Genomic DNA, 12,265 nt, shown 5'->3' with positions numbered 1-12,265 from the left:
GCTTAGTTGAGTTAGAGTTGAGTGATGCTCTTACTTTTTATTTCAGGCTTCTGGTTTGGGTTCCATAAATCTCGAACAAAGCGTCTATTTACAATAAGTCACCCCATCAAGTTCATTCATCGTACTTCTTCATTAGGATCACTCTAATGTTATCAAATTTTGATTATGATGTTTTTGCAACTGTTTACGCAAGATGGGTGAGTTATTGTTATTATTCATCTAAATATACTGAGGTTGTTATATTTGTTGGTGTTGTATGTTGGTCACCTCAATATCATAGTTCGTTGGAACCAAGTTGAAAAGTTTTAAATTCTGGGCACAAGAAACAATGGCCTTGTGTGTCAGAATATTATGTTATAGTGCAAAAGGTCATTTTTTGGAACCAAAAGTAAATAATTTATTATATTATATGACACTTTATTATATTTTAATGTTGTGGAGTTTGTTTGTGGAGATTATAAATATCAGACCACTTGATGAGAAAAGCATCTAATTGAATATTATTTTTCTTTTGATGTCTTTGTGACACATCTGAAGTTATTACTTTTTGTGCCCTTGCTGAAGTATTAAGGGTTTGGGATCTACAACTAAAGTATTGTAGATTCAATTCTGAGAATTATTTTGTGTTTGCTTGGCAAATTGTGCTTAGGTATACAATTTGTCATTTCTCCTAGGGTATTAACTGTTCCTAAGGAGAAGTTTAATTTTTTCTTGCTGTTGGAGGTTGTGCTGGAATTTGTGAAGAGATTCAGTGGAATTGTTATATCAAATTGTGTGTTGGTTAATTTGGAGTCGGTTGAGCACCCATTTATATCTGTTGTTGGGTGTTTTTTTTGTCTCCACTTTGGGAGCAGCATTCTCCATATCTGCAGCTGCATTTGTTTTTTGAAGAATTATTTTGCTATTGATGGTCTTCATTTCAAAGGGCTTTAAGGCATGTTTTACCTCTATATATTCACTATGTAATATCCAAATATTTGTGTTGAAATTATTATTGCAATATCTTCTATTTTGCTGCTATATTGTTGTATAAAAAATTGCAAAACCTCAAAAAACAAAAAAAGAAATTAATTCTTTAGCATAGATTGTTTGAGAGACAGTACAGATCATTACATGGCATCCTTACCCACCCATCATCTTATCTCCCATGTACCTCCCTCACTCACTTATCATCTTATCTTTCATCCTATCATAACCCTCCTAATGTCTCATCATGCATTATATATCCTAAGTGGGAGCATCTTATTACTTGGTGACGTAGTACTTGGCAACCCTCTCACATCTACCTTTCATCTCCCCATTCTTCTCTATCTCTACCCCTATCTCACCACTACTTTCATCTCCATGTCTTTATCTACCTCTGCACTTTGTTCCCAATCCTTTACTCACTCAATTGTTATCTTCCTCCATCCATTCGATCATAATCCTTCCATGCCTCAATCTGGGTCTCCTAAAGCTTCCATCTCCATATCTCCTGTCATCTGCTCCATCCATCAATGTGCCCCCATCATACTTTCCATCACTTGTTATAGGTGTTCCACAACCCATTCAGGATGGGGTGGAAAAGGGCTAGTAAAGTGGGTATAAAATAATCAACACAATTCCGCCACTTTTTTTCCCTTTCCTTTCTTTTTAAATTTAAGAAAAAAAGGGTCAAGCACAAATTCCCCTTGCAGGGTCTCAAGGAAGCACATTCTCCTCTTGCATGTCATTTGGATTCCTCATTTTTGAAGTGTTATTCTCCCAAATTTACATGTTTTAACTATGTTGGAAATGCACACTTATTTTGTTTTTGTGTGCAAATCTAACTTTGGTGCATCCCTTGTCATTGGTATCTAGCCCTAGGCTACCTCTATGCAACCCAATGCCACCCATCCCATCACTCCCAACCTCCTTGATATTTATCCACCATTTTCCCTAACATCCCACCCCCCTTCCAAGGTCAATCCATAGTTTCATCCCTTCCTAATCATCGTCCTTGCGATTATACCGACATATCCGCCAAATCTAAGTTTGGTGCATCCCTTGTCATTGGTATCTAGCTCTAGGCTACCTCTATGCAGCCCAATGTTGCCCATCCCATCACTCCCAACCTCCTTGATATTTATCCACCATTTTCCCTAGCATCCCACCCTCTTCCAAGGTCAATTCACAGTTTCATCCATTCCTAATCGTCATCCCTGCCATTATACTAGCATATCCACCATTTTGATAGCTTATCTACCATCTTTCATAGAAAATTCATCCCCTTCTCTAACATATCGACCTTTTCTTTAGGTTCATCAACCATTTCATGACCTTGACAATGCCCTTATTAACTTACCCCAAATCCTTATGCATACCCATTAACGATTGGGGATAACTACGTATTTCTCTTCTACAATTGTTGTTTGATATGGCGTATTAGCCACACACTCCAACCCCCATGCTAATTGTCTCATTTCCATTGTTTGGTGGCATGTTTGACATCTTGAGTAGCTATTTCGCCATCTTATACGATACATTTGCCTGTCTACACAACACCTCTGCCATGTTAAACTCTTCCACCCATAAACTCTAAAGTCATTGAACAATGAAAAGCCTCACTCCATTATTGATCTAGCAGTTATGCGTATAGATGCACACCTCTCATTTCAATGCATTTGTTTATTCTCTTAGTCATGCCATGCAGCTTTTCCACCATACTATATGGAGTGCCTACCACCTTAAGCTTCACGTTCTAACTTTGACATTCTTACGCCACTCAAATTTGCATTTCCACCAAACATGGGAAATTCACCACCTAACAGAGCATATTCAACCTTTGACATGGTGAATCTACCTATCTATCTAGCACCACCAAGCTCTCTAGCTTATGTCCCATTCACTTTGTCCCATAGTGTCTAGCATATCCACTCTTCTATCATGCAAATCCACCCTTCCATAATGCATATCCGCCCATCCATGAACCCACGGATTTGTTGTTTGGTGGATGCACTCAAACAATTGTTGACATATGACCCAACATGACCCTCGTTAACATATCCGCCAGTCCATGTTGGCAGATCTACTTTTTGAATAGTTTTGACATACTCATTCGCCCAATTTCAGCTCTTTTACAAGGCTCAAAGCTCATCCCCTATTCCCCTTATCCATCTTGTAAAGAATACCCTTATGCATAACATCAATCATGTATCTTCACCTAGGCTCCTTTGAACATGTGTGGTTTTAGGTCCCACCCTTTGTGTCAGTCAATTCTTAAGTTATCAAGACTATGTCCCTATCTTTAGCTACTGCTTCAACACTCATCTCCTAGTCGCTTGGACCTTCAAGTGTCTCACTTGTATGTTGGCATCAAAATCCTAGTTGAGTATCAACCACTAGTCTTCACAAGATATATCCTTCCTTGTATCAAACCGATCAAATTGATCCCTGTCCATCATCCCCAAGGTATGTGAGATACTTGTTATTTTGTTGGTGCTTATAGATCTTTATCATCTTTTATCTTGACCTTCATTGCCTTGCTTCCTTATGGTCACCACATTATTTTATATCATGGTGCACTAAGAGTGGTGATACTTAGTGCATGGTCTTACTCTTTTACTTGTGTGTCCTTTTTAGGTATCCTCGTGTTATTACTACATATGATCAATGTGGTCAAATCTTAGATTGCAGCATATCCTTTGTCTGTGGTTATTCTAGCATCATTTCCACCAAAGTCCCTTGTAGTTTTGTGACATGCTAAGCTAATCTTCTTCTTTTTTGTGTTAGTCTTATGCATGTGATACATAGTCACCCTGGTGCATAACATCGTATGCTAAATCAAAATTACTTGCTACATGCCAATTACCACATTGTGCACAATCCCCCCCATCCATCTATCCTAAATGTTGCTAATCAATCCATCTTCTCTTTACATGTCCCTTCTTGCTTCTTTTGTCCCCTCATTTGCATTATCTCTCGCTCGCCTTTTCTTCCTTCATTCTCCCGTGCATTTATCCGCATTCATTAACAAACTATTGTATCTTACATAGTATATAGACTTTCTTGTTTATCTCTTATCATTTACATCCTTGCATTACTATTATCATTGATCCATCATGCATGCTCGCATCATCTCATCCATTCTAAGAGAACACCCATCTTCTCTTGAACTCGCCTATCCTCTCGAAGGGGCATCTTTGTCCTCGTCTCCAATCATCTCCTTACCCTCATCTCCCATCCTCTTTCCTCCTAATCACTCTATTAAACAACTAGAGCATATTTTCTAATCCATTCAATTTCTTCCTAGCTCTGTCTTTATTTTTTTTTAGAATGATGCTACTTTCTGACACCATCTTAAAGAGGGGCAAAATGTAGGCACTCAAATCTGACCATTTTGATCAAATTATTCACAATAACTATTCTTCTAGAGTTGGAGTATTAATTAAGTGATGCACTTATTTACTTAATCCTCTCTTTCATCTGTAGTTTTAGCTAAAACAATTGATTTAATTTATCTATCGTCCTCAATCCTATTTAATTGAATAATTGTTCTTATGTTCTCTAATTTTGAAATTAAATCAATTCAAAATCCCTAAATCCCCCATCCACTTGCATCATTGTTCCCTTCATTAGACTAGGTAAATGTCATTATATACCTAATTAATCCCTTCTTAAAGGAATTTTTAATTCCTCCACTCATTCTCTCGCCTCCAATCACATCCCTCCTACTTTTCCCACTTGCTCTCTAATCCCAATTCATTAAGCCTAAGCCACTTGTCTAATCATGTGCACCTATAATCATAAAGATCAAGAAAATGAGTCAACTCACCCCTCACAACATTTACATGGTTTCCTATACTTGGGCACATGGGCTTGTCCCTACACGTTTGCAAAAGAAATTTGTACTCCTCTAGTTACTCTCAACCGTTGATCTTTTCAATCAATTTCAACCATCTGCTCATCTCATCCAAATCCGATAAATTAAACCCTGCACCATCATTATCTCTCTCACCCATTTTGCATTGGAGCATTGTTACGCTGCTGAAATCTTGAGTGAGCACCCATACAACCAATCAACCTTGAACATATTGTTGTATAAAGGACACTACAAAATTGCATTTCTTGTTGTTTTTTGTCTTCTTCTGTCTAATCTTGTATGTTGCATTGAAGTTTGCAGTTTGACTTCTTTTCATTGTTATTGCATTCCATTTAAACCTCATTTCACTTGCACACAAAAGCATGTAAACTTAAAATATATTTTTCCATTTCATTAAAAGTTCATAAGTCAAGGCACCAAGAAGCCCATTTTCAAAAATTAGCCTCTTTTCCATAGTTAATAATAATAAATTATCATACAGGACAGGAAAACAACAGAGCTATATCCCAATTGGACATAAAAGGCTGCCAAAATACCATTGAACATGATTCAAGTTATATCGAATGAATCAGTGAATTCTCAATAATAATAGTTGTGTGCCTTTAGCATACATGAAAGAAAAGTAAATTAAAAATTTAATACATATCATTTCAATTCAATAAAAAAAGCAGATGACAAGCACTAGTTCTATACTGAACTTTTGAGATAATTGCAAAAAACCAGACAAACAAACGTAAAGATGTATTCAGAGAAGGGCTTAACCACTTGAAATCTACCCTTGAATCAATGTACTTAAACAAAAACAAAATTATAAAGAACCTTGATTTTGATACCTGACATAAAACTTCTGCAGTCTTTGCATTCAAGTTTTGGATGGCTGAACGTTGGACATGCTGTTCAAAATGGGCTATAGTTAGAAAATTTAGAATAGCTAATGAGCATAACCATGAGTTGAGACAAAACAGTTCAAATATCCTTAAAACGCAAACTTGCCACAATAAGTCTAACAATGAAACAGGAATGTTAAGTATAAGGAATTTTTTTCAAGAAAAATCTTCAGGTGCAGTTCTTTTACAGGACCGCAAACCTCTAGTACAGACCTTGTTATTCGACTCAAATCTTAAAAATATTCTTGTCTAGACCAGCAATCTTAGGATTACAGTCCACTTTGATCTTTACAAGGTAGAAAAATAAAATATGTTATCTGGAATCCAATCAAATTACAAAGAGTTTGTTACTACAGCTATCCATAATAATTTACTGACATTAGTCATGTGCTTGTTGGTTTTATTTTTCAACACTTTTCTGAATATCATTTTTAACCATTGAAACATTCCTATATTTATTAGGAAGCTGTGCTTGGTCTTTGAAGTTTGTCAGCCTAAATTAACAACACACACTATCAAATCTATGTATGAATCTTCATCTTGTGCTTAATATGAACAAGTATTATCCAATAGTTTCTCATCGGTTTCATAGATTGTTCTTATGCAGACTTGATATCCAAACTTCCTTTCCATTTGTCGTGTATTATTGTAAAGTCAGCAACCAAGAATACGAAAGGGCACCAAATGAATAGAATCCCCTAGGAGATTAATTGTTATGAATCAATCTACAAAATACATATCGCTTATTGCAGATATTTGCAAGTTCGCAATCCAAGCCAGTGTCAACAATTATCTTGTTTCATATATTGCACAACTTATTTAAGTATATAAGATTTCAACAAACCAAATCAGCGTGCTTCCATCATCATTGGCAAGAAACGTCACCTTCACAATGCAAATAAGTATCAATAGTCCCTTAAACAACTCATAAAACAAACTTATCTATTAGAATCCAAGGTAATGTCAAACAAGAACATACCCAATTATCTTGTAATGTCCCCACCTCCTAGGTTGCTTATGGCTTGATTCCTTGATGTGTAAACCTTAGGGAGAGCCCAAAATCAGGTTCTTAGTTCTCTAGTGAAGACCTCGACAGGCTCAAGTTGCCTTATGGTCAAAACCAGAACATTTGTCAACTATACACCATCGCATTTTGGTCCACCTCCACTAAGGCCTCCAGGATAAACAACATTGGTTTATCCATTGCAAGTCTCTTCCCAAACCTCGTGGATACCCATCAAGGTGTATGTATCCCTTTGTCCCCTATGCATATGTATTTTCCCATTACCAATATATATGGTCTCTAAGAGATTATCAAAATCTCTCTCTAGATTGAATCATGACATTCACTAACAATGCCCTCCACCAAGCACGGTTTGCATCGTTCTTGACATTAACCAAGAATTCCCTCCACCAAACACAACATGGATCAAGTTCATAATTAATAACATAGTTCCAAAAATCGCCATGAAATCGCCGAAATCGCGATAAGATTCATGGCTCCCGATTTTTTTGGAATCGGAAATCGCTGGTGGCGATTTTTTCGCATGAATCGCCTGAATCGCCAAAATCGGCGATTCATGGAAAAAATCGCCAGAATCGCCATCGGGTATCGCCAGAAATCGGCCGCGGCAGCAAGGATAGAAAGTTCAATTTTTTAAAAAAAACTCATGTTTTATTTGCTTTCTAAGTTGACTTTCCTCTTTGTTATAACCCTAAAGAGCCTTCTATTTGCTTAGTATGAGTAGAAGAGAGGAAGAGTGAGAGAGAAGAAGAGAAAAGAGAATCCATAGGTTTCCAACCGGCAAGAAGGAAGAGCACCAAAGAGATCAGAAGTCCATTTGGGGAGGCCATAAATTGCATTGGGAGCATTAAGGAGTCAATATCAACACTCCTCAACTCATTTGCAAGAGGTAAGTGTTGGTTTTTTTTTTGCATGTTAGTGTAGTATGCATTTTTTGTTAAATTTTTTTAGTGTTCATTTGCAAATCTTGAATGTTTTTTATTTTTAGTTTTACTAAATTGCAAACTATGTGATGGATTTTATGTTTCATGTTTATGTATGTTAAGTTTTAACTTCTATTTGATGATGTTATAGTGTGCTTAAGTTATATTCAATAAAGGGTGCATGAAATAAGTTTTAAATTGTTAAAATCTTTAAATTTAACGGGTTTTTTCAAATTTGCCGATTCATCGCCGATTCATTGCCGATTCACGATTCGATTCGACCTTGCCGATTCCGATCCGATTCCGATTCACGTTTCTTTGATTAATAAACATAAATACAGATGATAATAACTTTACTTAGTTGTCAACTAAATTTTGTCTGCTATCTTTGGTGTCTTTGAGGTTGTCCTCTTATAGAAAGAAATATCAATTTAGAAGGCTCTTCACAAAGGAATGAATTCCACTGGGAACAGTTCCTCTTCTCTGGGTTGAGGCTAATAAAATATTGCTGATGAATACCTTTTGTTGCTGCAATGAAAATTTATCTCAACTCTATAATTCCTAAATCTGATCTGCATTATCTTTTATACAAATTCTTTAAGACTGTTTTGTCCAAATTTTATCTAAATCGATCTGAGTATTAGTAACTGCCTGATTATTATTTATTTCCTTACTGCCAACATGATCTGCCTTCGCCATATCAAGTGTTGTTGACCTTATATTAGTTTTTCTTTTTAATCAATAAATGACTAAGCCTTTATTTTTATTATTTTTATTAATTTGTTTACATTTTTTCTCCAACCACGGTGCGGGCATTGGGGGAAAAAGAACGGAGAAGAAAACCCCCAATGATACTCAGGACATTACGTCCTATTTACCAAAGCTTACAATGCCCTTCCATTCTGTGGAAATAAATCATACATTTTCCCTATATATGGGGACATTGAAAGGGCATGCCCTCCCTTAAAATCTGAAAACCTTTGATATTTAAACCAAGCCTCCCTTGTTATTATATGGGATTATATCTTAATTTTACAAAATAGCACTAGCAGTGAATCTTCTATCCTTCATGTGAGATCCTGTTCCTTTACTCCCATCTGCAAAAATAGACTTCCACTTCCAATAAGAGTAATTGTTAGTATAGAAAAACTAATAATCTATCTTGGGAGATAAAATCCATCAGGTTTTATTAGTAACTGTTCTATCAGAACCTAATATGCTTGTCCAGATACCATTATTTTTGCTGATGATGCATTAGAAACAATCTAAGGATTCAAAGCCACCCATAAAAGCAATACCTCAAAATACCGTGAAAAAGTTTAGAAGCGTGGGTACCAAACAGCCTAATAAGAGAAATATTCATCCTCTATATGAATTACCTTTCCAACCATTAGAAGGAATACTTAGAAATATCAAAACAAAAACGAAAAATTCAGTTCCAAACTTCTCTAAGTCCGATAACAGGATAAACATCAGAATAAAATACAAAAAACTGCAATAGAAAGGCCTTCTTCCAGAACCATAAACCACACCCGCCATTATAGTGAAAATTAACAATTTATAGTGAAAATACCATCTAAGCACAGGCTAGCCCATCACTGTTAATAGCAGAGAAAGTAGAATAGCAGGGACTAGAGTAGTAAACCTTTCCATGAAAACCAACAGTTCATATCCTCCATAAGTCCCATAAACCATAACGAGAGTAGGAAATAAGCCATGAAAGATGATCATAGCTAAACGGAATCAAACTTTGATACCATCAACTGACAAGAAACCAATTAAAGAGAGACAGCAAAATGCGACTAACAACTTCGCTAACGAAAGGTGGAAGCCCAAAAACGGACTGCCAGGAGAACCATTCATAAAAAATGAGATATAAAGCATCATAGATAAAAGAATACAAGCAGTATATGTATGTATGTATGTATGTATAAAAGCAGGGACCAAAACATGAAAAACTTGTAAGCATCAGAGAATCAGCCAAATATATATATATAATTAATTAAAAAGAATGTAAGCAACCCAAATTAGACAGAATAGAGAGGATCAGTAGATAGTTTTAAGTCTTAAACAGCATAGATAATACTAAGATGTGTCCATGGTAGATTTGTTTAAACAAAAAAACCCTGAAAGTCTAACAACCAAGAGCACCATTTGAGCTAGTGGCTTAGCATATAATTGCCGATATAGTGTGAAAAAGAGTCTAAAGATAAAGCATAAAAGAAAAATATTTTAGCCCCTATGAAAGATGAGGATGTAGTCATCATCCGAGTCCTCTGCAAAATAGTCAACCATAATCGGATTTTGGTTTTCTCCCTTGCTCATTTTGAGGACCGTAGGTAGAATCACATTATAATGTTCCGGGTCCAAATTTTTAACTCCGCCCTACACCGCAAAGCCTTCATCTTTGAGATAGTAATAAAGCCACATTGTAATTAGAGAAAGGAATAACTTTCAAACATCTTAGCAAGAATTGAATGTTCCTCTTCATTTCTCCCTAGCGAATGTCAAAGACAACTTTGCCTTTGAAAGCTAAGATACTGATGCATGACATTTTGGCCAAGATGTGGGTGCGGATGTGCAGGGATGCACGGATGTGTTTGGAAGTGGCACAGAGGTGGGTAGGAAGTATGGTCATTGCCTGTGGATCCTTGCGGGATGCTTGGGAAAGTACCCACAAAGCATTCGTCAAGCATACAGGCAAATCCTCAAAGCATCCAGAATTTTAAGGTGCCGAGTCACTTAAGTGACTCAATAAAGCATGTTTTAAAATGATTTTTTTAAAGTTATTTTCTCCTTTTTTCCCCAAAACCTTAAAACGGCCCTAATATTCATTTTGTATGTTTCTTGCATTCCTTTGCATTCATAAATTATAGTATACATAGATATTCTTTTAATATATATTTATATATGGATGCATCCAAACGCATCCAAAATCCCCAAAAAAAATCTGTACATCCGCGCACCAACACCCCACACCCACATCGGCATCAGAACCAGCATCGGTGACTTAGTTTGAAAGTAATAATGGGTTTCCTAGTAATGCCCTCCAATTCCACATTCCTACATCTACCCCCATATAAAGTTCTAGGTTGGGGATTTCCTTCTTGCTATTGACACTAAAAAATGTGTTTTCTAAACCCCCCCAGAATTCAGTCTACAAACACCTTTCTGCATAGATTAACAACATTCACCTTCCTAAAATCCCCTAATAACATATACGCCATAAAAGAATCCACAACATCCCCATTCCTAAAATCCCCTAATAACATATAAGCCATAAAAGAATCCACAAGATCCCCATCCCAGTGGTATGTGAAGTTGTAATCAAAATAGCTAGATCTTCCAAATGCTTTAAATGTGATTTCCACCTCTTTAAAAGGATTTTACCCCTAAAACCCATTTGTCTTGGCTGAATGACATGGAAGATATAGACATTTGACTCCATTATAGACTACGATGAAGATAAAACTAGGCAATGACATACCAAATCCTAAGAAGCCTCTCGTGAAAACTTTCTAAAACTTATTTAATAAGAAAAAGCAATCAAAGGCGATGCATAGAAGATCATTATGAGATTTTAATTATAAGGTGTCAAGCTCAGCAATCTCGCACGAGCATAATTATAAGAGTTTGAGAATCCAAGAGAGTAAAGTGAGGGATAAAGAAATAATTTTAAACAATGAGAAGATACCAAGATAACAGTTTGTATCCATCATGTCATCCAATACAAAATCAAGGAATGAGAAATGTCTCAATCGATAATTTAATGGGAAAGTACTTCATGAATAATTGCACCGCATGCCCCTTTATTTGCTAAGGCATCTACAAACAAGTTGCCTTCCTTGTATGTGTGAGAAACTTTATAATTCTGAAAAATAATTAATAAATATAATACAAGACCAATTCTAGAACTCATTTTCCAATTAGGGGCTTGGGCTCTTCTCTCTACATTAACTAAATTTAAAGAATCTCGTTCAATTTCTTAGTGTTGACTGCCATTACTAGAACACATCCTTCGTCCTTCCACTAGTGCTTTTATTTATGCTATATTATTGGTAGTGATTCCTATTGGATCAACGAGTTTGAAAATGATGTCACCATTATAATGATGGACTATACCACCTATACCAGCAATCCCTAGGTTCCCTCTTGATACTCCATTGAAATTAAGCTTAAACCAACCTGCCTGTGGGGGAGACCATTTGCAATCACCTCATGCTTCCTTGCTTGATTTCCCTATCTTCCCCATATAAGAAGGAGCTAACTTCGACATCCCAATGACTAAATGATCCCTCATAATTATTCTTATTATGTATTTTATTATTTGTGATTTCTGCAATACTACTTTCTATTTTATAGAGGAAATTGCCTGAATCCTTTTTTTTTCTTGAAAGATCCTCTTGTTTCTTTCCTTCTAAATTTCCCAAACGAATATTGAGGGAGAAAGATTGCATAATATCTCGTATGTGCTTTCAAAACGGCAAATAGGCCAAGATTTAAGATGCTTTTGGAGGTGTTAAGCTCGGGCTGACATCCATCTTAACTCAATTGCTAGCTATTGCCAACACTCTTGTGTAAACTGACATTC

General features: G+C 36.1%; 1 protein-coding gene across 1 annotated transcript in view; it reads right to left on the bottom strand.

Annotated features, from left to right (window-relative positions):
- LOC149551586 (S-adenosyl-L-methionine-dependent methyltransferases superfamily protein) overlaps positions 1 to 12,265 on the bottom strand; it is a 177,850-nt gene that overhangs the window by 43,527 nt on the left and 122,058 nt on the right. The window contains exon 8 of the mRNA XM_089787102.1: positions 5,674 to 5,733. Coding sequence (XP_089643228.1) covers positions 5,674 to 5,733 — 60 coding nt within the window. The remainder of the gene's footprint in view (positions 1 to 5,673; positions 5,734 to 12,265) is intronic.

The sequence above is a fragment of the Cupressus sempervirens genome, chromosome 6 (assembly GCF_028749045.1).
Source record: "Cupressus sempervirens isolate cs-2001-9-10 chromosome 6, ASM2874904v1, whole genome shotgun sequence".
NCBI classification, from domain to species: domain Eukaryota; kingdom Viridiplantae; phylum Streptophyta; class Pinopsida; order Cupressales; family Cupressaceae; genus Cupressus; species Cupressus sempervirens.
This window is presented reverse-complemented; position numbering and strand designations above follow the sequence as displayed.